The 22,800-nt window shown below is 46.1% G+C and overlaps 1 protein-coding gene across 6 annotated transcripts in view; it reads left to right on the top strand.

Annotated features, from left to right (window-relative positions):
* Positions 1-212: 212 nt before the first annotated feature.
* The window catches only part of LOC148033149 (RNA pseudouridine synthase 7-like), a 141,429-nt gene continuing 118,841 nt past the window's right edge, over positions 213-22,800 (top strand). For 4 of the 6 annotated variants that reach the window (XM_087680982.1, XM_087680989.1, XM_087680988.1 and 1 more), the window contains exon 1: positions 213-360. In XM_087680982.1, coding sequence (XP_087537108.1) covers positions 267-360 — 94 coding nt within the window. In that variant the 5' untranslated portion in view covers positions 213-266. The remainder of the gene's footprint in view (positions 361-22,800) is intronic. The other 2 variants (XM_087680986.1, XM_087680983.1) reach the window with 2 other exon arrangements.

Below are 22,800 nucleotides of genomic sequence, written 5' to 3'. Positions count from 1 at the left end.
GGTAGCATAATAGTATTCCTAAATCCACTAATTTGATATATTGAGGCTTTCTTTTTGACTTTTTCAGCTCAAAAAAGTATTCATAATACCCAAAATAAGCTCTTAAAAATAACATTTGGGCCAAAATTTACATCTAATTTTCAGACATAAGATTGCACATTGTTATGAAATATGATTATAATTCAATACGTGCGTTTGTACAAAAGAAAAATGTTAAGGCCTCGGCCAAATACATCGGTGAGAAAGGACCCTACAGGAGGAAGGCTATGGCTGTTGTCAACGAGGAGCTACCAGAGAGGAACATTGTCTGGGAAAATCCGGACACTCCTATCGCTTCGGACGACTTCATCTTCCACAACGGTATTCTCTGAGAGAGAGAGAGAGAGAGAGAGCGCTAAATTGTTCATACTCACTGGCTCAATAAGTATAGAGCATTAGACACTTAGTTTTTGGTTGTAGCATGGTGGTTAGGAGGACCTGGGTTCAGAAACCATAAAGCATGGATTCAGAGTTCCACTGCACATTAAGAGGGACACCCAGGGTCCTACGGTGTCGCTGGTAGCTGTATTTCGAGCAGGATTCCATCGTCTCAGCTAGGTTGCATTTGCATGGGCCATCCTATATTTCGAGAAGGGTTCTGTCGACTCACTCCATTTTTTGGCTAGGTTACATTTGGTTGGGCCATCCTATAAGTTGTAGAAAGAGAAAAAATCGCATCCTGAACTATCTAAGTAGCTTTGGTTGACTAGAAGGGTCGTGTTGATGCCATGCATAGCATATGTTGTTATCACCTCTCCCTTTTTTTTTTGAGAAAAAAAAAAGATATTAATAACACCCGAGGAACTCTATAGAGACACTGATCGGTGAACTATAATGCCAAACCATTTGAGGGGTAGTATGGAAAAAGGTCAACGAGTCCTAGGTCCATAGAAAGGCCTCTCTTCCTCCTCCTCATCCTCTCAAAGTTTCCTTTTTATCCTCCCCGTCCCTGCGGAGAGTATGGATGATCTCTATCCAAATCCTCGATAAAGTCTTTGCTGTGGGTGCATCCTGAAGGCCTATAGCATGACTACTTCCCATAGTCATGACTACATCTCATAGTCAAGATGTGCCAAGCTATAATACTAGCAAACAACTAGCATATGTGATAGTGTCCCTAGGTCCATTGTGCTGCAAGTGATTCGGAGTGGGGATCGTGTCCAAATACTATCCTCATCGCCACATGTTGGGCCTTTGTCTATGACCCAAGCTATAGCCCCTTAGGTTATGACCATAGTTTTTGTTGTGCCATGGAATGTTATTCTTGGGGGTCTCATCCATACCTTGTAAGCTTTGGGATAGTCCCATAAGTAATGCATCTTTGTCTCCTCTTGCTTAGCATATCTTACGCATATCATTGGGTCCCTCCCATATCTAGGACAACTATCAAATTCTAAGCTCTTATGACCTAATAACCATAGGAAGAGGGATATCTTCCTAAACATAAGACTGCCATCTAGTCATCTCCAAAAATTTGATAAGAAATAGTCTAGGATGCCCCTGTGTGTGCCAATGGAAGGTGGCTGCTGGCTGTGCACCAATCCTGCTCAATTGAATTCTCCTCTCTAGCCTAGTAGTGTAACATCATTGTTAATGTCGAAGTTGTTGTTAAGGTTGAAATTGTCTAGGGTTACATGTTTTATAGTGCCAAATTAACATAGTACCTCTCTCCCCCCTTGCCCCTCTACCATATCCATTGAGTAAAAAAAACATAGATAATTGCTGTAGTTTGCTTGATTGTAGATGTCTCAACAAGCTCAAAGATGAGTAAGGACTCATTTTCTATCAATACTATTAGTGCTTCAAGGAGGGGCAGAGCATCAAGATTCCAATGATGATGAGAACAAGTATAGTGGATAATGTTAGTTGGTGACTAGTTTGGAGCATAAAACATAGCATATGCTGCATAAATGAGACTAGTAGGTTGGTGATTGCTTCAAGATGATGGTGATATATTGGGTGGTTGTAGAAAGATATCTTGCAACTAATGGCGATAGGTTGGGCAGTTGGGTGATAATAGCTTTGGTTGGGGTATAGGCAGTAGTGTGAGAAGAGGTAACTACACGTTGAAGGTAATTATGAGTGGTCAAGACATGATAAAAGAATGCCCACAATTAACTCTTTTGATAGAGATTTTGAAGCATTGTTCCTAAAGTCAAATAAGAAAAAGTATTTATTTTTGGTAATCAATACTAGTTGCTTGGGTTTGTTTTCATAGGGATTAATGCATTATAATTTGTGATAAGTGCTAACTCTAATTTTAAAGTGTAACACCCCTTGGCAAGCCCAAAAAGATCTCAAGATGGGGAGCAAGTCATTTTTCCGCCCTCTTGTTTACTTGAAAGGTCTGTTAGCAGAGTACATCAGCTTATGTGTGAGTCTAAGCATGTATTGTGGGCTAGGCACATTATATAGATGTTTTAGGCATTTTTATAGTGCAACATTTTATACTTTATGGCATTTATTGCTGATGACTGACCATCATTAAATGCTGGCTGACCTGACATATTTTATGGCATTATTCATGCCTATATATTTTGGGCTTCTCCTCCTTAGTTAGGTAATTCACCACCTAGAGGTCTTGTGGGGAGAGGAGCTAGTGCCAGTGCCCACGCAGCCAGTGACTCACTGTTGTATGCAACAATCTCGTGTCTAATATATGGATTCCATTTCCGAAGCATACATATGAGTTCTCATCTATATTGTGCTCTCTCTTTCTTTTCTTTTCTCTTTTGTCTTGTGTTCAACGGTTTATTTAAGCACATGTTTATGCTTCCATTGCTGCACCACTTCTGACACGGTGTCAGATTTCAGGATCGGTGCTCCCGTTGTGTTTTCTTGCTGATTTCCGGACTGTTTTCACCCTTATTGATCAGGTGACTGCTGCTCCAAACAGGCAACCTGTTTTACATGTGTTTTTTTGTTGACGTTAGCATCTGTACAGCTTGCGTGTCCGTTTCAGCCTGCGCTTTGGTGTCTTTGCATCTCCTCTTGGCTGGGCACTTGCATTATCAGGCCGTTTTTATTGTTTTTGGTAGTTTTTGATTGAGTTTTTGACTTTTTGCAGTAGCCTTTGTATTCTTTTGGTTATATTTTGGGTTATACTGTATGTGAACTCTTGTTTTTTGTAGTCTGTGCTTGTGTTTTGGGTGTGTTCCCTCTCCCAATACCTTCTTTTCTCTACTTCTCTTCTAAATCCTCTACAAATGGCGGCTCCATGCACATCCACTGATGACAAGCTCCATGGACTTGATTATCACACGTGGAGTGCGGTGATGAAGGCCTGGTTCATCCAGAAGCAGTTAATCCAGAAGCAGTTATGGTATGTGGTTTGTGGAGCTATTGCACGTCCTCAATAACCTTCTCTTGTTCTAGTTGATTTTGATGAATACAACCATGAGGAAATAGCGCTTACATGGGATTCGGATGATGCCCGTGCTTACTCGGCCTTCCTTCGGTGTATTTCCAAAGAAGTTCTATCGAGGGTCACCTCTTGCAGGGCTGCTTTAGACGTATGGTAAAAGTTGCAGCTAATGTACGAGGCTCCTTCCACCATGAGGGCCGTTACTCTCTATGGCCAACTCCAGCAGTTGAAGTTTGAAACCCAAGATACGATTCAATCATTCCTACTTCGAGTTACCCAGATCTAGGACGAGCTTCAATCTATGCAGTCTGCCCTATTAGAGGCACATCTTGTTGGTATAGTACTCTACAAGCTTCTCAAGAGTTTGATGGAGTGACAAATGCTTTATGGGCGCAGACATCTAAGACTCATGTTAGTTTTTTTCATATGTCCTCAATGTTGCTTGAGCATGAGGCGACTTTGCGACTACAGGGGCGATTTCTGTCACATTATGGAGGTTCAAGTGAGGCTCTTGCAGCTTCAGAGAGGGGTTTGAAGTGGAAGAAGTTGAAGGCTCAGTGTTACCATTGTTGCAAGAAGGGCCATTTGCGTAAGGATTGCAAAGAGTTAGCGGCTTCCAGGAAGAAAAAGAAGTAGAAGACGAAGTGGGATGCGAACTCCTCTGACAAGTCATCGTTTGCCTCAGATTTTGACTTAGATCCTCTTGCCACGGTGAAGTCCAAGGAGTGAAAGGGATCCTCTTCTTCGGATCGTGGGAAGGGCTTGGTGGCCCCTTTCTCAGCTGCTTTCTAGTGCTGGTGATGAGGGCATTCCTCACGACTCTCCAGTGCCAGAGAGGGAGTGTGAGAGGGTGGTGAGGTGGGGCAGCCACACCTCATCTGTATTATAATACAGATGCACAGGATCTAGAGAGGGACATCCCTGACTCATCAACCAAAGTTTGGCAGGTTCAAATCTTGGAGCTGGGATTGACATCCAGGTTCATGATGGGTTGGTTATTTGATAGAGAGTGGGTGGCTTTCATCTGGAGCTCACATGAGGGGACACTTTGGCAGTCTGGCCAAAGAAGGGGTATCCATGTTAATTTATGCGTTGTGGCATTGGTGATAGGATAGTCATGCATGCTACATCAGAGGCATTGTTGATAGACATTGAGAGCTACTATGATCTTCTCCATCTTTAGGAGTTGGTACGATTGACATCGACATTAGGTTCTCTCCGAGGGGGCACCTTGGTGGTGGCTTGATCACCCACTGCCTAGGTATCCATGGTTCCACTTGGTGGTTCTCTGTTGTATGGACTATGATGAGTCATTTATCATTGTATCATTGTATTGTATTAAATCACCCATGATCTAAGAGAGGGTGTTAGTAGAGTATGTTAGATCATGTGTGAGTCTGAGCATGTATTGTGGGCCAGGCACATTATGTAGATATTTTAGGCATTTTTATTGTGTAGCATTTTATGCTTTATGGCATTTATTACTGGCTGATCTGACATATTTTATGGCATTATTCATATCTATATATTCTGGGCTCCTCCTCCTTAGTCAGGTAGTTCACCACTTGGAGGTCCCATGGAGAGAGGAGCCGGAGCCAGTGCCCACGCAGCTAGTGACTCACTGTTGTATGCAACAATCTTGTGTCTGATATATGGATTCCGTTTCTGGAGTATACATATGAGTTCTCATTTGTATTGTGTTCTCTCTTTATTTTCTTTTCTCCTTTGTCTTGTGTTCTTAACAGTTTATTTCAGCACATTTTTATGCTTCCATTGCTGCACCACTTTTGACAAGGTCCCACCCCAAAGAACTAGGGCATTGAACCTAGGGTGCCTTGATAGGCTAGCCAAGGGCCTAATGAGAGTATACAAGTAAAGTGAACACAAAGTGAATAGAAAAGGAGGCAAAAGAAACATAGTAGAATGAAGGAACAAAACTGACCGAGTGATACAAGGCTGCAACAGTTAGCCCCAATATGTAGCTTGGAGTGTTAGTGTAGCCACCGGACGAAGATAGAAGGATGAGGCAAAAAGATGAGGAGGATTGACTAAATGATGTGAGAGATTTGATAAAATGAGGGGGCATGCAATTTCTAGCCAATAAATGTCAAAATCGACCGACTTGCATTAATACAAATTGGACCAATAAAATGGTGCCGAGGCCAAAATGTGGCCACTCATGTCAATCCACCTACACTTTGTGTGTCCATCTTGTCATGTGGCAAAGTGTGCTTGCCCATGACAAGATAAACAGATCTCTAGAGGTGAAATGCAGGTGTGGATTGTCAAAAGATGACATACCAGCGAGACAGTAGGGTTGGCGGGGAGGAACATGGAGTGAACTCGGCAAACATGGAGAAGAGAAGAGAAGAGAAGAGAGAAGAAACTCAGATGAATGGAATGATGAAGTTCCGAATCATGGAGTGAATGTGATACAAGGGACCAAGGGTGCCATAGCACAAGGAAGATGATAAAGACAGCCACGAACCAATGTCCTCTTGAAGGGGTGTGAGGGTAGTGGAGAGGGTGGAGAGGAGGTGACGGAGTGAATGAATCAGCCGTAAGGAATGAATGAGAGAGTGGTCTATAAATAGGCACAATCAGTCTAGGATGGTGCCCCTTTTTGGGGCTGCAAACCCTAAACGCAAAACGCAGAAACGCAAAAACGCAAACTGCGGGTGAAGGGTTTCTCAACACCCCCTCTCAAGCCCAAAAAGGGGAACAAGAGAAGAGTGAGGTGGAGATGTAATGCTACATGCTGAAGAATGCTCATGCTGCAGGCGCCACTTGGACAGTGTCCCTCGTGGGGAAATTGTTCACTTGTCCAAGTGCTCGAGTATAAAGATGATGAAAACATGCAATGCATAGGAGGAATGTCAAACTTTGTGTAGTGCTGAGAACCATAAGGATATTCCCGTACTCGATCTCGGGAGATGGCTCCATGTTGACAAGGTGACCAAGGTAAGAAGAGAAGAGGAGGAAGAAGATGTAGAGGATCCCTAAGATCCAAGATTTCCACCGGAAAGGGAACTTGCAGTAAATAACAGTAGACAGAGTGAACTGGAGAAACTGAAACTCAATCTCGCGAGAGAAGCCACTAGCTCCGTGTATCCATATTGGAAGGAATACGAAGGTCTCATTACCAAGTCGCGGCTGAACCTCCGAGGTCCCAATCTAGGTGGTACCTAAAGATCTTGGGTCACAGTAGAAGAGATGACTGGTCGAAGATAGCCACCCCAAGAAAGTAGAGGATGGGTGAAAAACTTCATGTGGAGTAGGTTCCCCCTCTGAGGTGGGAGGTGGAGGGGCCCCCGTTGAAGTCGAAGGAGTAGATGCCCCCTCTGAGGGCAAAGAAATAACATCCCCCTCTGAATCCCGTTCTGAAGTAGATAGGGAATCAAAAAACTCATGGATCACGGACTCTGAAATGTTTGATGACGAAGAAAGTACCGCCGGTTGTGCCGAAGAAGGTATCTGGGGTGTCAAAGAGCTCCCAGAGGTAGCCTCTCGAACTTGAGTAGTTGAGGGTGGGGAAGGGTGGGGCTCAGAATGAGCAAGAGGTGGGCAACAATCACTGTCTCTTAGTGGAGCAGACTGGGTAGCCGAAGAAGAGGAAGGAGTCGAGCAACCACTCTCTCGAAGGAGCGGGCTGACGAGGAGATGGTACCAAACAATCATTGTCTCTCGGTGGAGCGGACAGTGGACTGCAGAGCTGTAGGTCGTGGAAGTCACTGTACCTGAAAATAGCCAATGCAGAACGATCTCTGTGGCCTAGAAAGGAGAGGTGGCACAAGGAGTGCCTGGTGGAAGACACATATACAGGGTGGGGAGCAAAGGTCGAAGTTGGCAAGCATCGGTGGTGTGTCTAGTGATGCCGCAGTAGGAGCACCCAGTAGTTTGGACATCTGTTGGTAAAGAAGCCATGGATACCGGTGTGCCTTGCTGAAGAAGGAAGAGGTCAGCCACCATGAACCACGAACCGCAATGTCCGCCTCAAGGGGTGTGAGGGTAGTGTGAAGCACGAACCGCAATGTCCGCCTCAAGGGGTGGGAGGGCAGTGGAAGGGTTGGAAGTGAGCTGCGAGTGGGAGGAGGATGCGACCAGCAGTAAGAGGTTGCAACCAGTAGAAAAATGCAGGTAAGGAGAGAGAAAGACTAAAAATGCAGGCAACAAAGCCTGTAGGAGAGAGAAAGACTAAAAATGTAGGTAGCAGGTGAGAGAAAGATTAAAAACGCAGGAAAAAATAGCAGTAGTAGTCAATATGCTGAAATCAGCTCTGGACAGTGCGTGATAGGCTGGAAATAGGTGCCAGACTGCTGTAGACAGCAATGGCCAGCTTGGACCGCGATGTCCTCTGTGTTTGGGGTGTGGGCAGCAAGCTGAAATACCTGAAATCTGCAAAAACGAGATTGTTTTCTGAATGGAGAGTGATCAACAACAGTCACTTTGCTGTAAACAATTGCAAACTGCGGGTGGAAGGCTGGAAACAGGTGCTAGACTATAGATGACAACAAGGGATAGCTAAGACTGCGATGTCCTCTGCGAAAGGGATGTGGGCAGCAAGTTGAAAACACCTGAAATCTGCAAAAACGAGATTTTGATGCAGCTGAAAAAGAAGAGAAGTGGAAGCCGAACCCGCCACAGGTCTGCCTTCATTGGAGTGGAGGATCTTTGCCGCTGTTTGAGTAGATCCAGCTCTGATACCATGTCAAAAGATGATGTACCAACGAGACAGTAGGGTTGGCGGGAAGGAACATGGAGTGAACTCGGCAAACATGGAGAAGAGAAGAGAAGAGAGAAGAAACTCAGATGAATGGAATGATGAAGTTCCGAATCATGGAGTGAATGTGATACAAGGGATCAAGGGTGCCATATGTTAGAAATGCGGGATCTAGAGCATGGCATAACCGGAAGCTATGGAGGATGGAAAGAGAAGTGTAGACTCATGATGGAATGGACACTGTTTGTTACACAAGTGAATTAGGTTCCAAGATTGAGACTTGGACTCATAAACACAATCTTGTGTATGTGGACAATGACATTGACACTTTACTGAAATGAAAAGAGTACTATCATTGCATTAAGAAAGGAAGCAAGTACAATGCTTTATAGGAAAGTAGGAAACTGCAGTAGGCACCATTGTGCATATGGGATAAGTTACCCTGCATATCCTTGACCCTGAGATTCCATACAAAGAGGCTGTTTGAGTGTGATTGCTGATTCTCAACACCCCTCCTCAATCACAACTAGAAAAAGCACAAAGTGTGTAGAGGCTGTAATGAGAACCACCTGCAAAGTGTGGGCATACCACAGACATGGCAAAACACCAGAGGCTGTTGCAGAAAAAGCTAAGTGTGGGTACCATAAACATGGTGGACATCCAGAGGCTGTAACAGGGGCCTCACAAAGTGTACAGGGACTATAATGCCAAGTTACATAAGGAGTTTACAAAGCTTATGGCAGGAAACATTAGGGCAAGGAAAATACAAGGCTATTAAAACAGTCTATCAGAATTATGAGAGTACAAGGACTGATGAGTCTTGTCCTTCCGATCCTGGTGGTCTTCATCTTCTTCTTCCTTTGCTTCATTTTCTTCTTCTTCTTTGACTGCGACTAGATAGGCCTTTTGGGGATCTCTTTCTTGCGTGGCAGAACTTCTCGGTGTGTCTGGTCCTTTTGCAGAAGTCACAAAAGAGCTGATCTTTCTTGCCTTTGTACCTGTTGCCAACATATAATGCATGCTCATCTCTAGAGGTACTTGGTTCTTCTTTAGTTTTTAGCTTCTTTTCTTCTTCTAACAGTGATGCCTGGATATCAACAAGTTCAGGATTTGGCATATTGATTAAAGTTGTTGATACATTATTATATTCAGGAGGCAAGCTCTTAAGTAGAACACCGATGCAAACATCTTCATCCATTTTAATGTTTATTCCTGCAAGTTGGGTTAGGAGTCCTTCCATGTAGTTAAGATGTGTGGCAAGTGATGTGCTTGACTTCATTTCAAGCCTGAAGAACTCAATCAGGAGACCATACTTTGATGATTTAGATTGTGCACCGAACAGGGTGTCAAGTCTTTTCCATGTATCCTGTGAGGTCTCACAGTTATCCACATGATGGATATAACTGTCGTCTAGCTCCAGTTTGATAATGGCCTGAGCTCTGTCATCATTCTTTTGCCAAGTAGTTGCAAGGTCCGCGTCCCAAGGTTTCTTCTCTTTGCCATTTGTGATGGCCCAGAGACCCTTCTTCATCAGAATGAGCTTGATGCGGGTTTGCCAAGTGTGGAACCCGACTCCTTTGAATCGAGCATTTGGAGAGTCTTTTCCCATGTTAGATTTACGGGAACAGTAGCAAATCAACTTCAGACTTATTGGATTTGAGCAACAGAAGAATTGATTGAGAGACACAAGTGTTAAAAAAACACTAACTGAGTGTCAATTAATACCAAATCTGCAAAAGTCTTTTACTCTTTTAAAATCCAAGTGATCTTCCCCTTCTTGATTTGATGCTGATGCCTTCAGATCTGAGTGACAGTACTTTAACGAACTTCAGAGAGTATTGCTCAGTGATTAAAATCACTGTTGATAACTTCAGTGAGAGAAACAGTGAAAAATGTCAAGATTTTGAAGCTTTTGGCTATGGTGGAATTAGGGTTTCTGAGACAGGGGCCTGGTTTTTTTGCTGATTGCAGGAGCTACAGTGGATCATTTTCAAAACTTTTTATATGCCTAGGAAGCTGATTTCATGGGCTACAAAAGCCCTATCATAATCGTCAAAATCGTGGACAATATGCAGCACGCAGGAGCCGCGAACAGAATCGGCGCAGTCTGGGGCAGCGAGGTCGAATTTGTGCAATGCCAGAGCTATAGCTTGCCGATGTGGTTGTTTGTTGTGCCAGGATGAAGCGCCTTGAGCAGAGGAACAACTCTCCAGAAGAAATCGTGGGCTGAAATGGCCTGGTTGAAGAGTTATGGAAGCTCCAAGCAAGGTAGGTCCTGTCTGGCTATGGCAGACACAGAGCAGAGATTGGGGATTTTCACAATGCTGAGCTCCAGATGGTCCAATATCCTGGATTGATGTGATACAGGGAAGCTTTATGAGTTGGGGAATACTTTTCCAGAAGGAAGCTCCAAGAGATTTGACCTGTGGAGTGAGATATAAGCAGTTCAATCTGACAGGGTGCTGCTGGCTATGGCTGCCATGGAAGCTTCAGTGAGAGTAGAGTTGGGAGATGAAGTCATGAGCTGACATTGAGCTAGACTGAGGTTGAAAGGAATCAAGAGAGGCTAGACAAGCAATGCCATGCCCAACTGGGCTCTGATACCATGTTAGAAATGCGGGATCTAGAGCATGGCATAACCGGAAGCTATGGAGGATGGAAAGAGAAGTGTAGACTCATGATGGAATGGACACTGTTTGTTACACAAGTGAATTAGGTTCCAAGATTGAGACTTGGACTCATAAACACAATCTTGTGTATGTGGACAATGACATTGACACTTTACTGAAATGAAAAGAGTACTATCATTGCATTAAGAAAGGAAGCAAGTACAATGCTTTATAGGAAAGTAGGAAACTGCAGTAGGCACCATTGTGCATATGGGATAAGTTACCTTGCATATCCTTGACCCTGAGATTCCATACAAAGAGGCTATTTGAGTGTGATTGCTGATTCTCAACACCATAGCACAAGGAAGATGATGAAGACAACCACGAACCACAAACCGCAATGTCCCCCTAAAGGGGTATGAGGGTAGTGGAGAGGCTGGAGAGAAGAGGTGACGGAATGAATGAATCAGCCGTAAGGAATGAATGAGAGAGTGGCCTATAAATAGGCACAATCAAGGGTTTCTCAACATGGATCGCCACCTAAAATATTTGGGATAAAAGTAAGGAGGGACAAATATTTTGCGAGAGCTCCAAATGTTGTCATCTAACTTAGTCTTAGGCTCACATGTAGAAGATGATCATACATGACACATGATTACTAAGAACCCCTCTTAGATCCTAGATGTGGCAGGTGTTAAGAGCTGGACATTCCTTGGACAGGTAGGATCAGTAGCAACAAGAGGCTTTTAGCATTGAATCCGATCTCTCTGTCTTGATTCTTGTTATTGACGAGATATTTGGTTTTGGTTGGGTGGAATGGCATATTGTTTATGCATTTAAGTGGAACAAGCAGAAAAGCGTTTTAGCCTTTTGAACCAAAGCCAATAGTAGTTAAGCAATTTTTTTTTTTTTTGGGGTTCCTTCTGGAAACTCGCCAAGCAAATAAGTGAACAGATGAATCGGCACGTTCTTTGAATTTATTAGCCAAAAGACGAAACAATAGCTTGTATCATGGTGCAAGCCAGATCTTTTTGTACTTCTTCACCTAATTGCTTTTACTTGTTTCGACTAGAAAGTTTATTTTGGCAAATTGACTTAGGGCTTTCCTCCCGGCAAGGCATGTTTGTTAAATTTAGCTTGGAAAGATGGACAAAGTCTGGAAAACAATACCATAGATAATATATTTATTGAAACCAGAACCCATGCGTGGGCATTGAGAAGAAACAATGCTTTCAGCAGGTACAATAGGCGATAGGTATAGCAGGCAGGTGACACGTGGTAGAACTGATGTGGTAGGCGACACGTGGCAAACATGGCAGATTAGATAGCTGGTCGGCCAATTTTGCTGACTAGTCGGTTGCATTTAATGCAATCAACTTGTTATTTTTACTATTTTTTGGGCCTATTTATTGGCCTCATTTTTGGCGGACTCGGTCAGTTGTGCTCCCAATTTTCAGACTGCAAACCGTGGAGATTGCCCTTGGGGTTCACGGAGATTGAGATCTTCGAGGTGGAGATATACGCAAACATTCTCTCTACACGTTGTATATTTATGCATCCTTATACAATATTCTCCTCTGCAGATTTTTTGCGTTTCATTGTCTCTTTCTCTCTCTCTCTCTCTTTGCTCTCTTTGTTCACTCTTTGTCTTGGTCATTCGCTTCTGCAGTGCTTCACTCTGACATGGTTTCAGAGCATTGAAGGACTGACCTACGTGAAGAGGAGATTTCAGCGTGACACAAGGCTGCGTTTTCAGCATTCAAGGGCAAACAGGAGGGTTGCACATTAGAACAAGGCTGAGGCGAGCATGGACATGCGAGAAAGGAGAAGATTTGCAGAAGCTGCTGATGGTTTTTGCTATTAGAGAAGGAAGAAGGCTGCGTTTTGGACCTTCAAGTGCAGATTTTACCTTTTCATCGCCTTTGGCAGCTGAAGGAGTGGGACAAGCGGTAAAGATCCCTAGTAGGTTGCATTCTCATAGTCAAAGGGGGACTGGTTTCTGTGTTTTGTGCCAACAAGTCATCTTCTATGCAGGAGCATATTAACAAGTTGCAGCAGCTTCAGATGCAGGTAGAAAATGCAGGGAAGGTGATCACTTTTGAAGACATGGCGATAACTCTTCTTTCACAGTTACCACCCCGTTTCAGAGGTTTTTATTTGGGTTGATTGCTTTAGGGCGGTCTAAGACTCTTCGGTGGGAAGAGTTGGTCCCTACAGTTTTGGACCAAGAGGAGCAATTGAAAGGGACCAATGCTTCTAAATACGAGGCTTTGATTGGTCAGGCCTGTCACAAGAAGGGGAAGGATCAAAAGAAGAAGGACAAATCCAAGGACAAAGAAAATGAGGCTACTTGCCATATCTGTGGCAAGATAGGTCATTGGAAGAAGGATTGCCCTGACAAGGAGAAAAAGGACAAAGAGAAGAAGGAGAAATCTTCAAAGGATTTCGGAGCAGTGCTTGCTCCCTCATTAGTTTCTTTTCTCCACTTGGAGGTGGTTGAGGATTCAACCCTGATGGATTCTGATGCTGCGTTGACAGCCCCATACACTCGGGATTGGATTGTTGTCAAGGGTGCCTCACGACACATGACTCCTTTAGCAGGTGTTGCTCATTTGCGGCCTTCGCATGGTCAGATTCTCATTGGTGATAGTTGGTCTTCCTATACAGGGACGGGGAGACATGCATCTTATTCCAAATGGGCGAGGTGGTGCCCATATTGTGAGAGTGCGCAACGGAAGAAGAAAACACGAACACAGAGGAGAGACAGAGAGAAAGCAGAGAATGAAGGAAGAAGATCTGCACTGACTGAAATGGATGCTGAATACTCTGAAATGGACTGATTTGCACGCAGCCCGAAGCGTCAGTGAGGGCACCAGATCAGGCTGGAAACAAGGGCAGAACCGATGCCGGAGTGGGAGAGGAGAGAGACTGCACTGATCCTGAAAAACAATGTGTATGGCTGATGAGGGGGGGACTGCTATATATAGCCCCCCAGCCATAAATTTGGCCGACTGGGCCAGAAAACTGGCTGACTTGGCCAAACTGGCCGACTGCACCAACAAGCAGCCTCTAAAGGCTGACTGCCACAAAAAACAGCTATACCTAATCTGACAGAGCTCCTCTGTCTCCTGCCAGACTCTGACAGGAGCTCACAACCAAGAGATGACAGACTGACACTGAACTAGAGCAGGCTAACACCCCCTCTCAGATCCTGGGAGGGTCTGAAGACCTAACAACCGCATGTGATGAAGCAAAGAAGCCTGAGGTAAAGGCTTAATGAAGAGATCAGCCGCATTGTCCGCGGTGGAACAATAGGCCACCGCCAGCTTCGAATCCACGATCCGCTCTCGAACATAGTGGTACTGAACCTCAATGTGCTTCGTGCGAGCATGAAACACCGGGTTCTTCGCCAGAGCAAGGGCACTCTGGTTGTCCACGCGCAGCTCCGTAGGACCTGTCGGCGAAAAGCCAATCTCTGCCATCAAGCGACGGAGCCAAACGGCCTCCATAGCGGTCGAACATAAGGCCCGATACTCGGCCTCTGTAGAAGAAAGTGCAACAGTAGGTTGCTTCTTGCTGCTCCAAGAGATAGCACCAGAGCCAAGGGTGAAAGCATAACCTGTAGTGGATCGTCGCGAATCCACATCACCTGCCTAGTCAGAATCACTCCATCCAGAAAGAGTGATCCCATCTCCATACATTATCCCGTAGGATCGAGTCCCCTGTAAATACCGAAGAACACGCAAGGCAGCCCTCCAGTGGTCCTGAGTAGGAGTCTTCATAAAAGAAGACAACAAAGCCACCACAAAAGAGATATCGGGCCGAGTGTGAAAAAGCCATATAAGTGAACCAACAAGGCACCCGTAATGGGTGGCATCAGAAAAGGGAACTCCATCTGCCAAAAGTTTGGACTCAAGGTCCATGGGGCATGAAATAGGCCGACTCTCGGCCATACCAAACTCCGAAAGAAGCTCCGAGATGCAATGGTGCTGCGAGATAAAGATGCCCTGTGCCATCTGATAGATCTCCAGGCCTAGAAAGAAGTGAAGGATCCCTAGATCCGTCATGTCAAACTTTTGTCGCAAAATAGACCGAGTATGCTCCACCGCCGGAGTGTCGCTCCTTGTAATAATAAGATCATCGACATACAAGATAAGCAAAACACAAAGAGAACCCGCAACCGTAAAGTAAAGGTTGGGGTCATGATCGGAGCGCTGAAAACCACTCTGAAGAAAGAAGCGGTCAATCCGTTGGTACCAAGCACGAGGAGCCTGCTTTAGGCCATAAAGGGCCTTCCGCAGCCTGTAGACATGATCCTCCTTCCCCTGCATAAGAAAACTGGGAGGCTGTGAAACATAGATCTCCTCTTCAAGGACGCCATTCAGAAAGGCTGACTTGACATCCATCTGATAAACAGGCCAACGGTGGTGAGCGGCTAGAGCCAAAATAACTCGAATGGTAGACATCCGAGCGGTAGGAGCAAAAGACTCAAAGTAATCCAAACCTGCTCGCTGTGCAAAACCCTTGGCAACAAGCCTAGCTTTATGCTTGTCCAAGGAGCCATCTGCAAGATACTTGGTCTTAAAGACCCATTTCACACCTATCACCTTCGGTTTCTTGGGACGAGGAACAAGCTCCCAAGTATGGTTCCGCTCGATGGAATCAAGCTTTGCCTACATAGCCTGCCGCCAAATATCCTGTGCAAGAGCCTCCTCCACTATGGAAGGCTCAAAATCTTGAAGAATCTGTGACATAAGAGCATAGTTCACACAAAGTGAACTATCCTGCTGGGCCTGTAAGCGGGCTGATCTGCGTGGACCTGTAGAAGAAGCAGGAAAGTGAGTAACACTTGAATCCTGTATAAGCGGGCGATACCACAAAGGTATCCGAAGAGACTCCGCCTGCTGCGAGGGAGACCGAGTAGCCTCCGGAACCTGTAAAGCACCTGTCTCAGAAAGGGACTCCCCCATACCAGGGTAAGGTAGATCCTCCTCATCTGAAGAAGGCTCCCCATCGGATGGCTGTGGATCCCTAGAAGACTCCGAAAGGGAGGCTGAAGGGGTGGAAGTACTCGAAGAAGAAGGAGTCACTTCCGCCAAAGGGGGAGGAGAAGCCGAAGTAGAAGGAGGAATTGGGGGGGGGGGGGAGGAGCTGAAGGAGGGGTGCAAAGAGGTATCCTGGAAGGGAGAGAAGGGGGGAGAGGGTCTATCGATGTCGAAGAAGCACTTGGAAGAGATCCATCAATCGGATCCTCGGAGGTCGAAGCCTCATCGAAGATCACATCCCTGCTCACCTCAATCTTCCGTGTAGTCGGGTCGTAGAGCCGATATCCCTTCGTGGTCATGCTATAGCCCACGAAGATAAGCTGTTGCGACTGAGAGGCGAGCTTCGACTTCCTCTTCTTCTTGTCCATATGGACAAAAGCAGCACAGCCAAAGATGCGAAAGTGGGACACGGAAGGCTTCCTCCCAAAGAAAGCCTCATAGGGAGTCATGTCCTGCAATGTTGAAGTCGGAGAGCGGTTGCGAATATGCACCGCGGTAGCCACCGCCTCACCCCAAAGGAAATGAGGAAGACTTCGATGCTCCAGCATGGATCGGGCCATCTCCACCATAGTCCGATTCGCACGTTCGACAACACCATTCTCTGATGGTGTATTCGGATGGGAATACTACGGGAGTACGCCTCACTCTTGTACTCCAAAAAATAAGGCCACACATAACAACTGAAATCATCCACAATCAGCATCAAATACTTGGCCTTCCCAAGGGAGGCCGTGCCCATAGGTCCACAAAGGTTAGTGTGAACCAACTCAAGCGGAGAAGAAGCCCTCCTGGAAGCAACCTGTGGGTGAGGTTGCCGATGTTGCTTGCCCCTCAAGCAGCTGGGGCATAAGGTGTGGAGAGGAGGGAAATCAGGAAGTCCCTCCACCATCTTCCTCTATGAAGCCCGTCGAATAGAATCAAGATTCAGATGCCCATAACGAGCATGCCAAAGCAGCCCAAGCTCGTGGGAGGCCCTCGCAGCCAAGGCTGTGAGCTGGTAGAGCCCACCCTTCTGTGTACCTGTCCAAAGAGCATCATCTGTAGAAGCATCCTCCACTGTGATTGCATCCTGCGTAAAAATGACTCGGGTACCTAGCTGAGTAAGACCATGCACAGACAATAGGTTAAAACCCAAATCAGGTACATAAAGAACTTTGACGGAAGAAGACCGCCTGTCAGAAAACATAGGTAAAGTCCCCACGCCGCGAACAGGAACTGTAGAGTTGTCACCAATGGTGACACTGCCCCCTCTCGAACGAAGATCCTGAAGCCAATCTTGTTTGAAGGTCATATGAGAAGATGCTCCGCTGTCCACGAGCCAAGGCTTCTCCTGAGTGGTAGAAGCTAGGGCTGTGTCCTTCTCAACAAAGACATGCACAAAAGCAGACTCTGTCGTGGCTGGGGCCGCCTTGGAGTCCTTCTCCTTGGGCTTCAGATGGGGGTACTTTTGCCAACACTTCTCCTCGGGATGAGTGCCCTTCCCACAGTGTGGGCACTTGGGCTTCTTCTCCTTCGCATCCTTCTTGTCCTCCTCCTTCTTGTCCTTTGCCTTCTTGTCCTTGGCCTTCGCCTTTTGTTGCTTCTTCTTCTTGCTGCCACTGGTACCGGCAGTAAAAGCCTTGGTGGAGCCACTGGCACCCACCTCTCTGAGACGCTCGTCATGCTCCAAGACAAGCGGGGAAAGTTCCTCCCATAGAAGTTTCTCGCGGGTCCTCGAGGTGATGAGGCTGGTGTAGAAAACATCATATCGGGGAGACGACAGTTGAGTCAAGAGAATCATTGCCATATTCTCTGATGAAATCACCCGACCACGAGAGGCTAGCTCGCCTCGCATGTCCTCCATCTTTGTGATGTGCTCCTTCATGGAAGAAGAATCATCAAGACTGAGCATCCGCAACTTCTTCTCCAAAGAAATCTTGTGGGCGAACGTCTTATGCTGGTACAAAGACGCAAGCTTCTTCCACACTGCCGCCGCCGTCTGTAACCTGTGAACATGAACAAGAACCGAGTCGTAAAGACTCATAAAGAGAAAGGAATGGGCTCTAGAGTTGAGCCGATCCCACAAGGCTACACGGTCCATAGAACTTCCATCGGACGAATCCACGGGGGGCCAGTCGATGGGTGAAGAAACAAGCTCCCATAGGTCGAATGTATCGAGGATGCACTCCACCTTGCACGACCAGAGAGAATAGTTGGAACCGCCCAACTTGTCTTCCTTCGGAAAGGAAGGAAGTATGGGCACTTGTATTGAGGGAATCAAGGAAGGCATCCGGACATCTGAAGAAGTCTTCACCGATGGAACCTTTTGAGATGCATGGACTGAAGAAGGACGGGTGCGAGGAGACTCCTCCCGTCGTCGATCACGAAACTCCTGATAATCCTGTCTCCACTCAGAGGAATGATGTGAAAGAAGTTCATCCTCGGAGTCGTCAAAGCCTGAAAACTGATGAGACATCTTCCAAATCTGCAAACACCAAATACACCACAGAAATCTTTGCCGATGCCGAAGGATGACCAGTAGAAGGGTCACCAACCACCAAAACGCAAACTGTGGAGGCCGACAAACACCTGGAGCTGCAAAACGCAATGATGTCTGATGAAGATCACCTAGACAGAAACCGCCAAACACAAGTCGAAGATTGGGAGATTTCCGCCAGCAAGAAAAGGGCCCACAAAAGGTGGAACAGCCTCCAGAACAGCAAAACGCAGCCTGGAGTAGTGTTGCCTAGCTGTAGAGATGGCCACCGGGCAGAAAACGCACCCAGGAGAGGAGTGTTGATGATGTGGCAGCCTCAGAAACAGCCGCCTGCAGCAAACGCAAGAGTTGGAGCCGCTAGTAGGAGCTGCCTTGGCTGTGGGGAAGGAATTGACAGCAGCAGAAGAAGGGGATGGTGTCTCTCTGTCGGGGAAGATCCTCCATGCTGATACCATGTGGGAGTGCGCAACGGAAGAAGAAAACACGAACACAGAGGAGAGACAGAGAGAAAGCAGAGAATGAAGGAAGAAGATCTGCACTGACTGAAATGGATGCTGAATACTCTGAAATGGACTGATCAGTCCTTGCACGCAGCCCGAAGCGTCAGTGAGGGCACTAGATCAGGCTGGAAACAAGGGCAGAACCGATGCTGGAGTGGGAGAGGAGAGAGACTGTGCTGATCCTGGAAAACAATGTGTATGGCTGATGAGGGGGGGCTGCTATATATAGCCCCCCAGCCATAAATCTGGCCGATTGGCCAAAAAACTGGCCGACTTGGCCAGAAAACTGGCCGACTTGGCCAAACTGGCCGACTGCACCAACAAGCAGCCTCTAAAGGCTGACTGCCACAAAAAACAGCTATACCTAATCTGACAGAGCTCCTCTGTCTCCTGCCAGACTCTGACAGGAGCTCACAACCAAGAGATGACAGACTGACACTAAACTAGAGCAGGCTAACACATACATTTGAGGTGCTTTATGTGCCGGCCTTGGGCTACCATCTACTTTCGGTGCACAAGATTTCTGCCCTCGGCCTCTTGGTCGAATTTGATGTGGATTCTTTTCGAGTTCTTGATCATGGATCGAGACATGTCCTTTCTTCAAGTTATGAGGAGAATGGAGTCTATGAGTTGCGGTCTTCTTCTGCCTTGACTCCTCTTCTTCTTATCTCATAAACTTAGTTTGAGCTTTGATATGCTTGGTTTGGCCACCTCAACTATGATTACCTTCAGAAGGCGTCCAAGGGACAGCTTGTTCGAGGTTTGCCAGATATTGTGGTGAGCTAGTAGCCTTGTGTATCCTACATTCGTGGGAAGTAGACTCGTGATGATGTTCCTAGCAAGGCTTCAAGGAGGTCTTTAGCACCCTTGGAGCTTGTTTCTACCGATCTTTGTGGACTGATGAGGATGGAGTCCCTTAGAGGGAGCTTGTATTTCATGCTCATTGTGGATGATTACAACAGGATGACATGGGCTTATTTCTTGAAGATGAAGTCGGAGGCTTTCTCCAACTTTAAGGATTGGTTGCTGTTTGAGGAGAACCAATCGGGCCGGAAACTGAAGACCTTACAATTGGATAAGGGCGGAGAATTTGTTTCTAATGAGCTTGCTCATTTTTGTAGAAATCATGGTATTCACTAGGAGTTTGCCAATACAAACACTTCTTAGGAGAATGGCATATTGGAGTGGAAGAATCGCAGTGTGATTGAGATGGCTTGTATCTTAATGGAGCATTGCCAAACACCTTAGTGTCTACGGGCTGAGACTGTGGCTATTGCAATTCACATTCTTAATCGATTCCCTACTTCTGCTGTTGTTGGTATGACCCTTTTGAGGCATAATTTGGGTTTGAGCCAGATGTTTCTTATTTCAAGGTTTTTGGGTGTGATGCCTATGTTCACATCTCGAAGATACAACGTGACAAATTTGAAGTGGCTTCCAAAAGATAGGTATTTGTGGGCTATAGCTCACAGTCTCAAGGCTATTGATTATATGATCCCATTAAGCGAGATGTCTACACGAGCAGTGATGTTCGGTTCGTGGAAGTTCCAGCCTCAAAGGGGGGTAAGGAACACCCTATTCTTGGAGATCTTGGTGATAGTTGGGCACCAACGACTATTTCTTTGGAGCATGTGCCTCTTGAGGACTCTTCCGCTGAGGAGCTTAGTTATTAGCCATCAGATTCATTGATTGCTCCCTCGCCGTCGGTGGACCTTTCAGAAGCTTTAGTAGATGGAGAGTGACGAGGCAAGATCCGGCCTCCTCCTCGTTGGGCTTGTGACACTCTTCATGATGCAGGGATTGAGAGGGTCCTTGATGAGTGGTAGTGGCAGGATGGCTCGTGGTGTTCTCGGAGGAGCCAAGTGCACCACACCGAGTTTGTTTACACTAATTCTTGTTTGATGACTCGTGTCATGTAGGATTGGGAGCCTAACTACATGAAGGAGGCTTTACATCATGATCGTTCACGAAAAGTGATGGAGTAGGAGCTGGTGTTAATTGAGAGGAATGTCACTTGTATCTTGTGCCGAAGCCTCCCCATCAGAAGATCATTGGAGTCAAATGGGTCGTCAAGATCAAGTATCAGAGTCATTGCATGTTGGACAAACACAAGGCTCGCCTTGTTGCTAAAGGTTTTGCATAGAGCCAGGCATTGATTTTCATGATACTTTTGCCCCTATAGCTTGGATGGCTATTATTCACGCCATTCTTGCCTTGCTAGCCACAGGAGATGGTCGGTCTATCAGTTGGATTTGAAGTTTGGCTTCTTAAATGGGGAGTTGAAGGAGGAGATTTATGTTGATCAGTCTCGAGGCTTCGATTCTTCTGATGGTAAGGTGTATAGGTTGAGGAAGGCCCTTGATGGCCTTAAGCAGGCTCCCCGTGCTTGGAATGAGAAGATTGACTTGTTCCTCTAGGAGAACTTGGGGTATCAGCATTTTAAAGCCGACCCCTAGCTTTATGTTCACACCTTAGGTGGAGGTCGTGTGTTGTTTGTCCTTTATGTGGATGACTTGATTGTGATAGGTGACCATACTCAGATGGTTGAGTAGATGAAGGCAGCACTTCATGAGAAGTTTGAGATGATGGATACGAGACTTCTTCACTTCTTTCTAGGTCATGAGATCTATCAGACTTTGAGGGGGATCTTTATTTCCTAGTAGCGGTATGTGCAGGAGCTCTTGACTATGTGTGAGATCGAGGGATGCAAGTCTCTTACGACTTCTATGGACCCAAATCGGAAGGCTACCCCTCATGCCGACTCTCCTTTGGCAGATGCTACCCGTTATAGGTAGTTGGTTGGCTCCTTGATCTGGCTTCTTAATACTCGTATTTGACTTATGTTATGCTATAGGTGTGCTGGCCAGGTTCATGAGTGAATCCAAGATGGTGCATTGGTAGGTTGCTCAGAGGATTTTGCGATTCCTATAGAGGACTCCTGATCTTGGGATCTATTATCCAGCAGGTTCCGGTGCTATAGCCTTGGTCCTTACAGGATGGAGTGATTCAGATTGGGCTAGTGATGTGGATCATTAGAGGTCCATGATAGGCTATTGCTTTACCTTGGGTGCTGGTGTTGTTTCATGGAGCAGCAAGAAGCGACCCATGGTTGCCCTATCTTCGATTGAGATGGAGTATCGGCTAGCGTCTTTTACTACATGTGAGACTGTGGCTTCGCAGGCTCTTGGAGGAGCTTGGTTTCCCGTAGAGAGGTCTTATTGTTCTATAGTGCGACAATGAGACTTGCATTGCCTTGGCCAGGAACCTTGTGTTTCATGCTTGGATGAAGCATATTGAGATCCAATACCATTTCATTCGGGAGAAGATTTTGGATGAGACTGTTTCCCTAGTCTCTTGCAAGACAGAGGACAATCTTGCAGACTTGTTTACCAAGGTGCTTCCTTAGGCTTTACTTTGATAGCACTCTAGATTCCTTAGCCTTTTGCCTTGTCCAGGATCTGAGAAGGGATATTAAAGCTGGACATTCCTTGGACAGGCAGGAGCATCATGAGCAGCAGGTACAGCAGGCGACATGTACATCAGGCAGGTGATATGTGGCAGCTGATGTGGCAGGCGACACGTGGGAGCTGATGTGGCAGGTCAGACAGCTGGTCGGCCAGTTTTGCTGACCAGTCGGCTGCATTTAATGCAGCAGACTTGTTATTTTTGCTTTTTGCTGGCCTATTTATTAGCCTCGTTTTTCACAGTCTTGGCTAGTTGTGCTCCCAATTTTCAGGCTGCAGACCATGGAGGCTGCCCTTGTTGTTCATGAAGATTGAGATCTTCGAGGTGGAGATATACGCAGATATTGCATCCTTATACAACATTCTTCATTGCAGATTTTCTGCGTTTCACTGTCTCTTTCTCTCTCTCTCTCCTCTCTTTGTTCACTCTTTGTCTTGCTGCTTCTGCACTGCTTCACTTCGACAGCGGGAAGCCAAGGAAGATGGAATCCATCCGAGTTTGGTAGGAAGAGTGCAATTGCTGATGAAGCCTATTGATAATAAATGCCAGCCAAGGACTAACACTCTCTTGAGATGAAAGCCT

The sequence above is a fragment of the Lygodium microphyllum genome, chromosome 7, assembly GCF_053477565.2.
Source record: "Lygodium microphyllum isolate KBCC chromosome 7, Lygodium_microphyllum_v1.1.10, whole genome shotgun sequence".
Classification (NCBI taxonomy): domain Eukaryota; kingdom Viridiplantae; phylum Streptophyta; class Polypodiopsida; order Schizaeales; family Lygodiaceae; genus Lygodium; species Lygodium microphyllum.
The sequence above is the reverse complement of the archived record's forward strand: the minus strand, read 5'-3'. Positions and strand labels throughout refer to the sequence as shown.